The sequence below is a fragment of the Stegastes partitus genome, unplaced genomic scaffold (genome assembly GCF_000690725.1).
Source record: "Stegastes partitus isolate 25-593 unplaced genomic scaffold, Stegastes_partitus-1.0.2 Scaffold101, whole genome shotgun sequence".
Lineage (NCBI taxonomy): Eukaryota > Metazoa > Chordata > Actinopteri > Pomacentridae > Stegastes > Stegastes partitus.
This window is the reverse complement of record NW_007577832.1, coordinates 721,642-738,471: the sequence shown is the minus strand read 5'-3', so window position 1 is coordinate 738,471 and position 16,830 is coordinate 721,642. Positions and strand designations below refer to the sequence as shown.

General features: G+C 40.7%; 1 protein-coding gene across 1 annotated transcript in view; it reads left to right on the top strand.

Moving 5' to 3' along the window:
- Positions 1-15,725, top strand: part of fra10ac1 (FRA10A associated CGG repeat 1) — a 17,120-nt gene extending 1,395 nt beyond the window's left edge. Inside the window, exons 2-14 of the mRNA XM_008277586.1 lie at positions 192-271; positions 885-977; positions 1,439-1,484; positions 1,698-1,774; positions 1,938-2,021; positions 2,203-2,287; positions 4,245-4,290; positions 10,558-10,671; positions 12,582-12,624; positions 13,138-13,274; positions 13,471-13,521; positions 14,750-14,834; positions 15,533-15,725. Coding sequence (XP_008275808.1) covers positions 192-271; positions 885-977; positions 1,439-1,484; positions 1,698-1,774; positions 1,938-2,021; positions 2,203-2,287; positions 4,245-4,290; positions 10,558-10,671; positions 12,582-12,624; positions 13,138-13,274; positions 13,471-13,521; positions 14,750-14,834; positions 15,533-15,575 — 984 coding nt within the window. The 3' untranslated portion in view covers positions 15,576-15,725. The remainder of the gene's footprint in view (positions 1-191; positions 272-884; positions 978-1,438; positions 1,485-1,697; positions 1,775-1,937; positions 2,022-2,202; positions 2,288-4,244; positions 4,291-10,557; positions 10,672-12,581; positions 12,625-13,137; positions 13,275-13,470; positions 13,522-14,749; positions 14,835-15,532) is intronic.
- Positions 15,726-16,830: the final 1,105 nt, after the last annotated feature.

The window sequence follows — 16,830 nt, the reverse complement described above, 5'->3', positions numbered from 1 at the left end:
TTAGAATATAGATTAGTTGATATTTTGGGTGTGTTTCCTGTAAAATGATCCATAACATGTTTGAAATCTACTACACAATAAATATTGAACAGAAACTTCATCCATGTGTTAATAAAATTGCAATTAGATATTTTCCCAAATCGTCAGCCCTGCTAATGTGATTTTACAAACACAAATGATTTCTTGTGCAGGTACACGGAAGTGGTGGCTATGACTCTGACTTCAGTGACGACGATGGACAGGGAGAGTCCTCAGAGAGAGGCCTTAAGAGGTAAATGTTGTGGAAATTCTACAGAAATTAAGTTCACAATGAGCAAAGGTCCAGCAGAGTTATTGCAAATAACCATGTGTATGCATACAGGACTAATGCCTTCCAAAGACAAGAGCCAAAAGTGTAAATTCACACAGCATCTTATAGAGAAGTTTGTCTCTCTTACTCCTCCCAGCTGATGGAAAAAGAACTGAAGGTCAATCTTGCTGGGTTTTTGCCAACAGTTAGATAGAGTTTATCCGCTAACATGGGACTTCACAGAATTCTCCACAGAAGTATTTGTGTGGGCCTTCATGATAAGATAAGGTCTCCTGTGCACTCTAGGCTTGAGGATCAAACTGGCCACCTGGCACTAAAAAAAAAAAAATAGAGACAAACCCTTGACAAACATTTGGTCAATCATATATTATATCAGTTGATTCATTTTTTTCCTCATCTAAGCTCATGGGGGTGTTTGTGTTGATGTGTTTATGCCAAAGATGGGTTTAGATGTGCAGTCATATTAATCTTATAAGTTCTGAGTAAACATAATCGCTTTTCAACCACCTTTACTTTTATCTAGTAGCTGCCATCAGTGACACAAGCTTTCTGTATTTATTTGTACCTTTGACAGAAAACGTGAGGAGGAAATCTTACAGAAGCCATTTGAGAAAGGTCGCCGCTCCAAGGTGGCTCACAGCAGTTTCCACTCTAATGAAGTGGACAGGTACAGTACAGTTGCAGTGAAGTATTTAAATCATTTCGTTTTATCAAGACCTGTGTCAGAGCCTCGTTTCTGCCATGTATTTTATTAGCTCATTTAAAAAAAGTGCCACATTTTATCTGGTCACATTGCAATTAATGTCAGTTCTGATAATAAGTTACATTTGCAGACAGAAAAAAATGAAATCATTCAATCAAGCTGAATTTTTACTCGCAATTTGCGTGCACAAGATGTATGACACGATTAAAATGAGAGATATCCTATTTTAGTTTTCAAAGAAGATGTGCATTGATTTATGTTCCTAATTAAAGCAAATGGGAACAAACATTAAAAGACTCAATTTGACTTGTTTGATTTAGTGAAAATAAATCACTTAAAAAGCACCCAGACGTCGTCCTCACAAATGTGCTGCATCTAACCTTTAATCTTTTATATAAATATTGGGCTTTTTTTGTGTTTTTCAGAGAGGAAGCGAGGAACAGAAGAGCTCACCTGATATCAATGAATGCTGTATCCTATTTTAATTTTTCTTGTCCTGAATTTCTTAAAAAAATGAAGAGATTGATAAAACTATATGCATTATATTAATTTATGCATACTTAAAAAAAAAAAAAAAAAAAAAAAATCATATACCATTCCCAGATGGTGTAATAATTTCATGTTGGTCTAAGTGCTTTGTTGCCTTTATTTGAAGACATTTAAACCTTAAGCAGATGTCTCCAGTTTGAGCGGCATAAGAAGTTTGTCGGTGACTACATACTGTACTATGGAGGGCAGATGGCTGACTTCAGACGATCTGCGTAAGTATTGAGATTCGGTCTCTGTAAGCTCATTCAGTGAAAACACATTAGCCATATCCGACCATTAAACACACATTATTTTGCTTCAGTTAAATATTTAATTGCAGCGGAAGTGTATCCATTTATATTTACTTGTGAACATTTCACTTTTTGTTTCCTGCAGAGCTCAAGACAAACGAGACGTGGACGTGCTGCGGGAAAATCATCGCTTCCTCTGGAGGGACGAGGACGAGGAAGACATGACATGGTGATAATCCGAAGGCAGCTGTTCACACAGTCGGCTTTAATATTCCATTTGGTTTTGGTTATTCTCTTCTAAAAATACGTATATTGGAACTCTGAAACTTCAAGTAGCTTGTGCCCGGTGAGAAAAAATCACAACCATTCGTACCGTCTGTCTGCTTATTTGTGGATGTTTTCTGTTCCAGGGAAAAAGAACTTGCCAAGAAGTACTACGACAAGCTCTTTAAAGAATACTGCATCGCTGACCTCAGCAGATACAAAGAAAATAAGGTGAGATAAATGGAGGAAGTAATTAGAGCCTATTTATTATCCATTTTAAACAACAATAAAGCAGCAGGTGATTAATTTTAATATAGATACGTTCAGCATTTTAAAGTTGTCAAGCCAGCAAAACACTGAAACAAGAAGCAAGTTTCAGACACAAAGTTATCGGGTGCTGTAGTTTATCAGTGAGTTGATGTTGTAGGAATATTCAGACACGCTATTAACATGAAACTACAGTTCAAATACGTGTGTGTGTTCTCTGTTTCATTTGTGAGCTGCTGTTAAGCTAGACATTGATGTTTGAAAGGAGGTTTTAATAAACTTACAACAGATAATATTGACTTTCATGTGTTTGTTTAGGACATTAAGTTTTATTAAGCTTCCTGGTAAAATTGGGTTGATAATAGCAGATTTTGTAAAAACACAAACATTTCTACGCCCCTTATCAAACCAAGCCTTTACTCAGCAGTTGCATAAAAGTAATTCAGGGATTTTTCATTTGAACTGTGTTTACACAGAACAGCGAGGCGACAAGTATGGAAATGAACTGGAGCGACTGAGAGGAAAACAAAACGTACTTAATCAATAAAATCAACTTGGCATGGCTCAAGAACAGTATACTGGGGAGCAAGTTGTCAGGAAGTTGTTGGAAGAGCGTGGTGAAAGTTCTTTTAGGAATTAATATGCAGAGCAGTGGGGAAAAAAAAAACCAGAGTGTGTAGAAGTTGTTAAAGTCTAAACAGGTAAATATGTATTTAACTGTTATGCCACTTTACCAACACAAAATCCGCTTTTGAATTCTTTGTACTTCTAGCCATGATTGTGCTGTTTCTCTAGACGTGCATGACGTTATATTGCAGTGAAAAATGAACCCACAGTGGGTACAAATGCAGCAAAAAATGGCCAGAACCTGCTCGATGGTTAAGCATGAGTTACCACATCTACAGAATGTACAGTAAGAAAGAAAACAATGGACTTAGACACCTCAACCATCTCAGACACTGATGCCAGGACATGGCAGAACGATCCCTTATTACACTGCGGTCCAATAATTACACTAATTGTTCCAGTGGTGTTGCCATGTGTAAAGGTTAATATTTCCTCACTCGCACTAATCTCCATCCTAACTGGCCCACTGTAGACAAAAGTTAGAGGTATAATGTACTTTGGCACTGTGCTCTGTCTCTCGTGGCCACTGGGCCGTTCTGGAGCGAGGCCAAGCTTTAAAACTGACAATATGTTCAACTGAAGCGTGCATGTGGGCCTGCTCAGCAGCTCCCTATGCTTGGGCTCATTCATTTTCCAGATCTCTTGTATGTTATATCTCAGCTTTAGCATTGACGGACATCACAGGAACATGAAACAGAATCTACTCTGATTGACCTACAAGAGTTAGAGGCACTTTTCAAACATTTAAGATCTGTGAAACCATCAGTCCAGTTGACTCGGGAATTAGATTTCTTCACTAATTATTCTGATACACCACCAGATTATAAATATAACGGTAAGTTGCATCAGTTCTGCAAATGGAGACCATTTACCATACATGTGTTTACACTAATCACTGCACTACACTATCTAATAACATGAAAACGTGACTGAAATAAAACCGATGCAATAAATGCACTTACAATATCCACATAAAGATCTGGGTTCATATTTTCAGAAAGGCTTTCACAGGCTGATTTTCATTTCTGCAACTTTTATTTTTAATGGCGTGGATAGCCATTTGCAGCAGAGTTCAGGCCCCGACACACTGAATTCTTTCACTGAAGCAAATGCAGTTGGAAACAATAAGTAATTACAGACCGGACGAACACAGACAGAGCTATGGTCCTACTCCTGAAATTGAGGTTCTCAAGTTGTTTTTTTTTTCAGGGAAAAACTGTAATTTATGCCGCATGTCTGCAGTTTTATTGTAAGAGCGAAATTACATGGATCTATTTGAATGTGTGCCCCACAGTTTGGATTTCGTTGGCGGACTGAGAATGAAGTCGTCTCTGGCAAAGGTATGGCATACCTCTGTGTTACACTGTTGTTGAGTTTTGCTTGTTTAGACGTTTCTATATTTTTGCTTTCACTGCTGAATTAACCACCCTGCTATTAACATTCTGTCGGGATTTTAATTACAGAAAAACCTCCTGCTAAGTGAAAAGTCACCTTCTCTGTGGAAGGTTTTTACTTTACTAATTACATGCAGGGTTTTAGTTGTAGTGCCTTCATACTGAACGAATGAATTACTCTCTAACCAGACAGGATACAGACTAAGCTGTGATTGGTGTGTGGGTTTCTCTAAATTGAGGAGGTGCTCACATTGAAAATAAACTGCAGGTAAAACTCCAGAAAGAGGAAAACATAGAAATAGAAAAATGTCAAAAAGATATTTTGCTTCTAGTCATAAAGTTTTTTCATAAGAATGTTGCAAGGTCACATTCTGGTGAATGTTTGACTGCTGAAACAGTTCTCATGGCTCAAAAATGCCTTTTTGGGGGTGACTGTACACGACTGGAGACATGACTGATCTGATGAATGAGCCTGTGTTGCCTTAACTGACAGACATCTCTGCATTTGCTTGTTATTTCTGACCATTTAATAGTCAAAATGATCTATTATGCTCGAGTGTATGAAACTCCAAGAAAAAAAACACTTAAAATTTAGCTATTTTTAGTGTTAACTCTATTTTGTCACTGGCTAAAATGTGGGCTGCAAGGTGATCGGTGGTTAGCACCGTTGCCTCGCAATAAGAAGGTCGCCGGTTTGCGTCCCAGTGAGGACACCCGGGATCTTTCTGTGTGGAGTTTACATGTTCTCCTCGTGCATTGTGGGTTCTCTCTGGGTTCTCCGGCTTCCTCACACAGTCCAAAAACATGTTGAGGTTAATTGGTGATTCTAAATTGTCTGTAGGTGTGAATGTGAGTGTGCTTGGTTGTCTGTCTCTAAGTGTAGCCCTGTGATAGACTGGTGACCTGTCCAGGGTGTCCCCTGCCTTCACCCTAAGTCAGCTGGGATAGACTCCAGCCCCCCACGACCCTAGTGAGGATGAAGCGGTGTATAGATAATGGATGGATAAAATGTTTCAAAGAAGCTGCCAAACATTCTTCTTTGTGAGAAGTGCACGCTCTAGAATTTCTAAGTGATAAGATGCAGTTAAAGTTTCTCACTCAAGAGTTCACAACCTTCTCCACTAGATGGTGACAGAGATAAAACAATTCACACAGCAGTGCATGACATGGTTCCCTTTGCAAGATACAAAACCTCCAAACAACATACGCTTGTTTCAATTGTAATCACATCTATTTGTTTGTCAGATTGTCAGCCAGAACTATTCCAATATTTGACTTTTCACCCGATTTTTAAATATTTTTTGAACCCATGACTCCTGACCTTTTGGACCGTTCATGCCATTCGACTATCGATTGATCTTTTGATGCATAAGTAACATTTTTGGTTTTCTGTTATTGTCTTACATTCTCAGCTTACTTTGAGAGTTTGGCAGCGCTTTTACGATTGCTGTCTGTTAATTGTCCAGGATTAACACCTCCTCTCCGTCCACTGCTCCTTTGTGTGACCGTATTTTGTATTTACCACATTTCCATATTTAACAGTTTCTTTTCGAAGGACAATATCAGCAGCTCAGTGAGAGTAAACCAGACTTGACAGCTCATTGATATGCACTGTCTCTCACACACACACACACATTTCACATTATGTTTACACCAGTGTGGCCTCACAAACATACACGGTGTGTCTGAGGAAGCTGACTAAGCCAATATATTGTTCCAGATTAAGACAGCGTAATCCTGGTCTCTGACAGTTCGCCCCCTGTAGCAATACTCTACAGGAAGTGGGATTAGATTAGGTCAGAGGCACTTTGCTTAAACTGTCACGTCTGTGATTTGTGAACATTAATAATTCCCTGAGAAAATACTTCTTAAGCACTGTTTAGAGCACCGGACGCTAAACTCTGTCCAGTGAAATCAATACTAATCTCATTCCGTTAGATGGACCCAACGTCCCCATTCAGAGCTGCAGAAAAACACTCGAGTGCAAATTGAATCTTAAAAGTGTTGCAAGTTAAAGGTGGAATAAGTTTTTCTCATGCAGCGTGAGATTCGCTTGATTTGTAGGCTGATGTAAGACGTCAATAAAAACAAAATCCTGCAAACAATCTGTAGGCGAGTCATCAAAAAGGACAGTTTGGTGAAGTTACCCAAAATTCCACCTGGTTTAGATATTTCTAGCCCAGGTGGTTGTGTGCAGTACTTGCCAAATAGCCAGACTGGATTTCTGTTTACAGATACATTAGACAGGACTGAACTTTCCCCAATTAAACTCGTCTCGCATCTCCTTTTAAAGGGACGCTGTGCTTCCGCTCTGCCGCAAACGCCCTGCTCAGGTCATGTTGGTATTAGATAATGCTGACTTGTCTCCACCCAGTAAGGTGGATTACAAAGAACACTGACCTTTCTTTTCGTGGCCACAGTGCCACATTTGATCAAGAAGTGTGCAGCAGTGAAAAGGTTTTCTTTCGAGGGGATCATCCTCCCTCAAGAGTCCTACGTTTCGCTACAGTTGAAAGAACTCTTGAAGAATGAGATGATCTTCGACTTCATTCTGATCCTTTTCACTTTTTCTAGTTCTGGTCACATTCATATTCTGAAAGTTTCACATTAATTCTTCCAGTTGGTACTGAGGAAAGGCTGTAAATGCCTCCTGTTAACAGATCTTTAGAGAGTGTTCTTTTTAAATGGTATGTTTACTCTCTTTTGCTTGTGCATTACTGCCTCCAGTGGAACAGTGACAAACCAATGGCGTGAATGGGTATTGCATCATCTGCAGCCGTTATCTGTCCACATCTATGTGTAAATAAAATGGGCACTCAATAAAAACGTCGCTCAATAGCGCTCCTAGTGGCCAAAAACTCCACATGGTACCTTTAAGTCAGCTCGATATTGTCCTAGGACACTGCTTATATTACACATGACTCTGCAATAAAAGTATTTCACCAAATATAACCGTTGCTTCCAATAAAACGTCCAACGTGTGAGTAATGTTTTTCTCGAAGTCCCGCGGGAAATGAGCGTTGTTTTTCTAATTTTTAAAATATGTCCCGACATTCTTTTACGGTGGAGCCGATGTTCATCCGAAGGGAGGGGGTAAAGCATGCAGAGCTTCATTCCAAGTCATGTTTTTTCTGGTGCTTTCCCCCCTTCTGGTATAAATTGAGCTTTAGTCTTGCTGTCAGGAGGAGGCCAAAGGGGAAAGGTAGCCGAGGCTAGGCTTGTTTTAGGTGGGCCTCCTGTCAAAGTAAATGGAGTCTGGTGTTGGCTTATGTAACTTCCCTGGCTTTTAAAAAATTGTTTGAACATGCTCTGTACCACAGTCTTACTTACAGCGCAGGAATCAGGCTTGACCCACCTCTGCTGCCTCTGAGTAACTAACTCTGTAAGCAAGAGTGTGAGGTCGCTTCACGCCTGCACCGTGACATTATAGTTCTCACATGTTGTTGACTTGCTGATCTTCGGGTTTTATTCCACTTTCGATGTTATTAATACTTATCTGGAGTCCAGTTTTTGACATATCAAACATTTTTACCTATTTAAACTCGCTCCTTCCTGAAATCCCTTTTGTCCGCCTCTCTGTGTGTCTGAGCCTATCTCTGCTCCATCTTCAGATTTATTTATCAGGATGATATGAAGTAGTTACCTGAGAGTGAATAAAAGGTGAATGCACGCTGGCTCAGCTCACTGACATTTGACTTCATCCAGTGAATGGTAATCATGCAGCCATCTGTCCCGCGGTATATATCCGTCTTGATCTCAGGCTGCTGGCTGGTGGCATTATCAACCATTGACGTAGGAGGACAGGAGTTCCCTTTCCTAACAGGTTTACTCAGCCACCCCGATGTCAGCTTTTTTTCGTGGCGCACGTGCGGCTCACCTGAATGCCTGTCAACAAAACACAGGAGATAGCTTCAACAGAGACATTATGCTTTCTGTAAACTTATTTTGTGAAGCAGGGAAGATCTTTGCGACCCTATTTTAAAATTCAGGATTCAGAACACAGCAGCAGCGACTAAAGTTGTTCCTATTAGCTCTCACGTAGGGAATTGTTTTTGCCTGGGGGCTGAAAACTATCAGAAATAAGTGCTGAATTGTTTCCCGGCCTTGATTATGTTTTGCTTTTTGACATTCATTTTGTCAAAGAAATTGCCTAGAAACAGATTGATATCGACTCCAGTCCGCTCGGTCGCGGCTGTGTTTCGCCGAAGAGTCGGATGCGTTCTCACTCTCCGCGTTGTAACCTTCGAATCTATCACATTCTGTTACATTTGACACTGAGCTGCTTCTCTGCTGCGGCGAGGGGATTCAGCATCTTGTTCAAGGCTGCTCCGCTTAGTATATGCCAAACACTGGCTTTTATAATATATTTTTTTATTCAAACACAAAAGCTGCTGTGTGTGTGTATGCATACTGTAAGGTAAATATGATTGATTTGTGTGTGTATGTGTGTGTATGTACACAACAATGTCGGAAGTCATAGCAGAATTCCAGCGTGATTGTAGTCGACGTCACTGAAAAGAAGAATAAAAAGAATGAAATCCTACTTCTGTCTACATGAGCAGTGTGCTACTATAAACAACAGAAGAAAGTAAAACAGGAGTTCCACAGGGTACTTTCCTTGGTCTCCTTCTCTTTATTTTATACCTAAATGATTTTTTATATCCTGAAGCACTGCTTTGCTTTGCATATGCCAAACACTGGCTTTTATAATATATTTTTTGTTTAAACACAAAAGCTGCTGTGTGTATACATACTATAAGGTAAATACGATTGATTTTTCTGTTTGTTTTTGTGTGTGTGTGTACACAACAATGTCGGAAGCCATGGCAGAAATCCAACATGATTGTAGTTGACGTCACTGATAAGGGGGATGACAGGATAGGATTCTCTCAGGTCTTTGTCTATCGGTCACCAATCACGGCGTCAAGTTGGCACTGAGATAAGAAGATGGGCTCAGCCCCAAGTCACACCCATGTGGAGTTAGGTAGGAAGAGGATTTGCTGGTATTTTCACCAAGAGGTCTCCTTCACATATAAACAAAAGCTGCTTCTTAAAGTGACATTTGTAGAAAAATGAAACCACTGCCAGTTGTAGTACTTTTAAAGAACTGATTTATCAATGAATATAATAGCGATCCATTCAAATAAATAGAACTCAAAAGGTGGCCGGGTTGCTTGGTTGATCTAATCGCCACTTTTGTCTAGACTAGAATCTCTAGATACCACCATGAGGTTGACATTTAAGTTTTGCGAATCTCAAAGCTTGATGTGATAAATGCTTGAACCCTTAAGGTAAGCAGCCAGAAAGTCTAAAATATAGTAATATATCAGAAAGGGGACAAAAGGATGTAGAACTACAGCTGATTTAAAGATGCACCTACGTTATTTCACCCCAAATTTTTCTCTGCTTTCTCAGTCCAATATAGATTCATTCACCTATAAATAGACCAAGTCAAGCCCATCACAACCCAAGACTTCGCTGGCGTCATAGGGTCTTAATCTAATACAGCACGTGAAGAGAAAGTCCTCCTTATGGCCCAAGTGGCCTGAAGCCACGACGGCCAGCGTCACCCCGCCTCGGTGTTGACAAAGTCTCAATCCCGGGCAGGTGAGAGCCGGCATCACTTTCCCCTCTCAGAGTAAGGCCCTTTCTTGTTTCGCTGCCAAGAATGGACTGCTCTGACGCATTCGCTCCCTCTGCTACAATCTGGAGGAACCCCAGAGACCAGATCAATGCCTCCTTAAGCTCCTCTAGGGATAATAGGCAGGCTGTGCAGAGGCTAGAGGGTGGCCTGAGGGGATGAGGTGAGGTGAAGAAAGGGAGATGAGATGAAGAGCTGGGGGATGTGGAGGAAAGGGGGTGTGGAGTTAGATGGCGGCGGCGAAGAAGCGGAGCAGCAGGGTTTGGAGGTTGCCTGACAGAATATGAAATTTTTCAGAGAATTTCCGTCTGAATTTCTCAATCCTAAAATAAACGTGTCTTTTTTTTTTTCCCCTCTGCCGTTCTGTTCCACATGTGTCTTTTCTGTTTTTTGAAATATGTTGAATTATAATCTATCAGCGTCTCTGAGTAAATAATAATCAATGTATTTACTCGTGTGCTCCATAAATTAACACTGATACAAGATGATCCACTAAAATATCATTTGAATGTAAACATCTGTGAAATAAATGTTTACGATGTGCACGTTATATGAGCGCTCTCGTCTTCCAGGTCAGTTCCAGTGTGGAAACAAACGCTGTGAGAAGGAGGAAGGCCTAAAAAGCTGGGAAGTGAATTTTGCCTACGTAGAACACGGAGAGAAGAGGAATGCATTGGTCAAACTCAGTAAGATGAAACTAATTATCTCCTATTTTCACCGGTTATTCTTTCTCAAAAGGTGCGTGGGTGCACATATGTGTGTGTGGCCGTGTCGTGGCCGGTGCTCCCGTCTAAGACCCGACTCATAATAATCCTCCTTCAGGTATCGTACTGCAGGAAATCCTGTTAAAATAATTACACTAATTGGAGGACGTCAAGCAGGAAATGACAGGCTCGTTTAACAAGCTAGTTGCGGGTCACATTCAGACATATTGTTTCTCCTCGACTAACAGTGTTTTCCAATTTGTGCTAATTCTAAATACAATGTTTTGACAGTCCCTAAAGTTTTTAGCAGTAATGAAAAATGACCTGGCAACCCTGGTGCTTGAACCTGGCATACTTCACTGGGGAAAGGTAATGGATAAGGGCGACGTTGCAGAAGTTTTAATGGTTTGATGAATAAGTTTCTTAAAAGATATTTCAATTTTTTAAAAGAATTAAATCCTACTTCTGTCTACATGAGCAGTGTGAGAGTAAAACAGGAGTTCCACAGGGTACTTTCCTTGGTCTCCTTCTCTTTATTTTATACCCAAGTGATTATTTATATCCTGAAGCATGTTTAGAGGTGTATGTAATTGTCTCTGTTTATATTTGGGTGGTTCTGCATTTAGATTAAATAGCAGGCAGCATAAACTGAAAGTAACACTTAAACTCCACTGAAAATATATATATATATTTTTTTAACATCATGAGCATGTCCATGTGGTAATTATTTCTATACTGGAAGTCATATCATGAGTGGAATAAGCAGTTAACCCCATGGCTTACCATTTCCACCTTGAAGCTGCAGTTCACCGATGACAGTCTCAAAAACTGTGGGTATCAAACAAACTTAAGGAACCGATCCTGTCAGCTTGTGGAGTGGGGATTTTTGTATCATTATTCTTCTAAACTGGTTTCTAGTTTAAACACTGAATGACTTCAGTATTACAGCTTGCAATTGTTTAGTGTAGTTTTGCAGCGCTTACGCAGTTGTAGGTGAGCTGGTGTGCTCACGGTGCAGCAAGTAGCCGAGGGATGGACGGAGAGAGAAGCAGGGACTTCATAGATTTGCAAGTTCTAGAGGAAACAACATTGTAGAGTCAGTTTAAGACAGGAAGGGACTATTTCTATGGAAAAAAACTACTGTATGTGTAACTTTGATACACAGAGAGGAGTAGTTATGGGCTTCATTTAGAGGCTGGTGAAAGACTTTGACATGGCAACATAAATAAAATGTGCTTTTTATTTGCCAGAATTTCTTACTTACTTTTCCCGTTAACGTCTGTTGAGACACTGGCAGTGTGTCAGACGATGCACGGATGCTTCGCAGTTCCATTCGCCATTTATCCCTATCGAGGGCATCATCAGGGGTTAGCCTCCAATCCGCTAGGTCCCCTAACACCAGCTCCGTCCATGTTTTCCTGGGTCTCCCCCTCTTTCTTTTTCCGGTGACATCCAAGTTCCTGATTTTTTGGCAGAATTTCATAAAAGTTAAGAAAGCAGAACAAACAGTTGTTTTGTTTTTTTTTTTAGAAAAAAAAGATCTGTCTATATCTGTTCGTCTGTCCACATAGAAATAAATACTAAATTTTGAAGGATTTGCAAAAGGTTCAGAAGGAAAGAAATGCATTTTACATGTTTGCTCATCCTCAAAAACACAAAATTTGCTTCAGTGAGAAACACTTTTTGTAAAATTATCTCTGTGTGTTGAAGAAAACTTTGGTATATATTAACCACTTGATAATGTACATTCAATGGTTGGAATACAGTCACTTAATTCAAGTGAATGTTCTCCAATATGACAACTAACCTCTTCAATGAAGAACAACAATGACCGTCTAATGTGTACAGCTGCTGCTATAGAATATCTGATCACGGTGTTGTTTCTGTTCCAGGACTCTGCCCCGAATGCTCTTTCAAACTCAACTACCATCACAAGTAAGCCAACTTACATTTTTATCTTTTACATTAAAAATGTAGATGTATTTACTCATGAAGGCTCATTTCGAAGATGAGAGGAGTGTGCACTCGTCTGCTAAAAGTAGGGCAGGTCACCATGGACAGTCAGCACGCATTATTTTGTGGCATTCAGGGTTTTAGAATTCAAACCACGATTCATATCTCCTGTGTGACCTTTTTACTAGTCAGAATATCAAGATTTTATCACAATTTTTAATGTCTGGATGGAGCTGTATGCAGAGAATGTAAAAAAATGAACTGAGATGATGATAATTTCCAAGTGCTAGATGTATGGCGCCACATCTTTCAGTCGCTATTTTGTGAGTCCCAGCACACCTCCCAATCAGACTGTGTAGGAAGCGTTCCCTTTGAAAGCTTAGTGCTCAAGCACTTAAGAAAGTGCAGTCAGACATGACAGGTTTCCTATTGTATTTCAAGCAGTGGCTGCTTTGTGTTGTGAATACAGTTTGGTCAACTTGTGATTCTTTTCAGGAGGAAGGAGGTGAAAGCAAAGACAAAGACTCGAAGGCTGTCAGAGGAGAATCAGGAGCCACCGAAGAAGAAGAAGAACAAGAAGAGGAAGAGGTCATCGTCACATTCAAAGAAGCACCAACACAAGAGGCACAGAGGTAAAATCTCCCCGAGCCAAACAAACAGTCTTTTGAGGCAGAACTATCAACAGATGGGAAGACCCTGTGGGAGGAACCTTGTGTACATTTTGTTCTAGGGAGTGATATAATTAAATATTTGTTTTCTTTTGAGCTTAATATTTTGTAATGACTCCCAATTTGATCTCAATCTGTTATTCTTCCTGTCTCTCTACAGATCGCTCCACCACTTCCAGCAGCTCAGAGGAGTCGCAAAACTCCGACAAAGGTAGCGTTCATTACTATCCTCCCTGACAGACACACAAACACTTTCTCCATTAAGAAAAACACACACACACATACTGGACAGTTCACATCGTCCTCCCCCAGACCTCCTGGCCGTGACACTCTTCCAAACTTCTGGATTGAAAACACCCTGACACTCCTTTTTGGAAACGCATCCTTTAGCCCTGTAATGCTAATAGACTGACAGCAGGTCTGGTTTTTCTCAGCAGTCTTTTTTTTTGTCTCCTTTCCAGTCTTTTTTTCTTATCTTTTCGCCCTTCACTGCGAGCACCATTAAGTGAAGTACGTCTTTGCCCCCTCGTGTCCCCGTTCTGTTGATTCCAGGGTCTGGATAGATAAATGGGCGGATAGGTGGAGGTGCATAAAAATGAACTTTTTCGTGTCATTGAGTTCATCGTGCAATGAGAACCTCAGTGACACATATTTGAAGCAGTTGCTGGCGGCTGGAGTTCATTAAACGTAGGAATCCTCGTATATCATGTAATTTGTGAGCGATGCATTCAAAGAGTGGAAGGGAGTGTAAGATTATGAAAGTGCTTTGTCTACTAAAACATTACATAAATGGCACATCTTGGCAGGCTGCTGAGGCTAACCCATCATTTATATTTAACGTGTAATCTCGTTTGGTTGTAATTGTTAAGAGCGAAACAATACGCTGCTCTGCTTCTATTAACAACCCCCAGTACAGCACCATATGATTAGTGTTTTTGCTTGATAACATGCAGCATTCTATTGACCTTTCCTAAAACAAAAAAAATGCAGCCAATCAGTCTGATACAGTTCTTTCCTTCAACCAACATCAAACAGAACCTTCCCTAATAAACTCAGTGAATGCACGGCTCCCCAGGCTATCATCGGTGTTTGTCTGTGACTCTTAGAAAATACATGACCGCTGCAAATTTGTCCTCTACAAACAATCTACTGAAACTTGCTTCTGAATAAATTTGCAGAGAGAAATAGGCCAGGCGCTCGCAGAAGAACTAGTGTCCTCCTTTACAAGGTGTAAAGTTTGCTCCCTGAACATTAGCTGAGGGATCAGGTGCGTAAGTGATGAAGGGGATTCGACCACCAGTTAGGCAGATGCATTCCTGCCGTGCGAGGCTAACGCTTACGACCCTTACGTCTAAACTGATGAACTGGGGGTTTGTTTGTCGACCTACTTTTTCCTTCCTGGAAGCGTGACTGACAGCTCTCTGAAACTTTCCTGCTAGACTCCGAGGCCGAGGACGAACCGGAGAGCCAATCAGAGGCCGACCACTGGCGAGGACCCGCCCCCGCGGTGGAGGAAAAGTCAAGGTGAGGCTAACAGCTAATGTTCATATTAACTCTCACCCACTAAGCTGTGGTAAAACCATCACAGAGAGTCCTCACAACTTAACGTGGGTGACTGTTCCTGTATAGCCCCGTATGTAGACCACATAGATACCCTGCACAAAGCTGGTCTTAGCTGTCAGGACAGAGAGGTCGCTAAGCCTGTTACTGCAATGCTCTGCCAGTATTTGAATTTCTGAGAAATATATCATGACTGCAACAAGAGCAAGTGTACATCCAAGCATGTGTACTAGATGAGTAAAACTCTGCCGTTTTGTCTTGAAGTCAGAGTTTCTGATGCATTGCACTGGCTACAAATTCTGCTTCTACACTTCATGCAATAATAACTATGCCCGCAAAGAATATCATGTTTTGCTTAAATGTAAAAATAGAGCCATCATGGAGAACATGGGGAAATGCCTTCCACAAATAATACATGCATACATACTCCTTTGTTACTGTTTTGGATTTCTCTCTTCTTTTTTTTTTTCTTCTCCTGCCCACCACTGTTTATTTGTTTGTGTTCCATATCAGTGTTAGTAGTCAACATCATTTCATACTGTTTAGAGCACTGACAGACTTATTCAGGGTCCCCCATACGAAGCATTCGAGTGTTTGTGTCAGCGCTCGCTGTGCATGACAGGAACTAACATTTCTGTGTTCTGTTTGTTTTATCTGTTTAGGGAGGAGGAGTTCGATGAGTACTTTGAAGACATGTTTCTTTGAATCTGCCGGTATCAGCGGGAGCCCTGCTGTGACTACACTTCTTTCTGTGTCCCGCTGACATTAAGCATGGTCTGTGCGTGCGTGTAGGTTTATTCCACTGTATGTTCCATTACTACCACAGAAATAAACACAGTGTTTATCCTCCCCGTACCTGTCAGGATTCTCTTTGCATGTCTGGCAATATTCCTGTTTCACTCCCACCATCATGACAAAAATACTGTAATTGAGAATAGTTTTTGGCAGCACGGCTCTAGAGACGGCCAAGTCCAGCTTACAGCACAGCTTTGATCCAGACTAAAGTGTCGCCATGAATTTTGGATGGGTTGCTCTGAAATTTGTTACATCCCTTTGGGGCAAGAAACTTTTCATCTATTGCCAGCATCAAGCTCTTGATTAACGGCAAATATTGTGTAACCGGTGACAATCCCATCAGCCTCAGCCACACTTTGTGTTTAGTGTAAACTACCAGGTGCTGGATGCTACAGATGTTTAACATGTTAAGCGCTGTACTCGCCAAATGGCAGCATGCTGATGTTGTCACTTGCGCTGCACTTTAAAATCCATTAGCACAGCTGTAGGCGAGAAAATGTCAATATTATCTAAACCTCACGTTATCTGTGATTAAGGGAGTGAAAATTCAGTAAAAATATTAAAAGTAATTAAATGATAAGTAAGAGAAAAGAGTCAAACACTCTGCTGATACAAAAAGACAACAAGGATTAGCTTGAGATGTCCCTCGGGCCAAGGGCAGATTGAAGCGCTGCCTCGACTTCAACTTGCAGAAAAGGAAGCTGCGTGAGGTTGCTGGGAGATTACAGGCCTTGGCTTAAATAAAGACAATTACTTCACCTCTCTCGCTGCGCTGTCTGTCTCGTTTTAACTTTCCACGCTGCTTTCACAGGAGAGCACTTTCACGTTAAGATTCACGGCGGTGCGAGCTAACAGGTGGTTAAGTGTAGTACGCTGAGCAATAACAGCATGTTGTTTTTGAGCGAAGATGGGCTCCTCGGCCTTGAGCTATACTTGTACACCTGGACGCATTTACAGCTGATCAGTTGTGGGATCAACATTTGCTTGTTTTTCTTGAGCAGGGGGAGAAAAATTCTACACAGGAATTGATAAATCCCACATAGAAACAACATGTTCAAATTAAAAACGTTCAGATTTAAAGCCAACAGAGATACCGAGCCGATTTGTACAAGGTGAAAATTAGTATTTCTGCTTCAAGTAGTGTATAGATGTGTAAATACTGCCA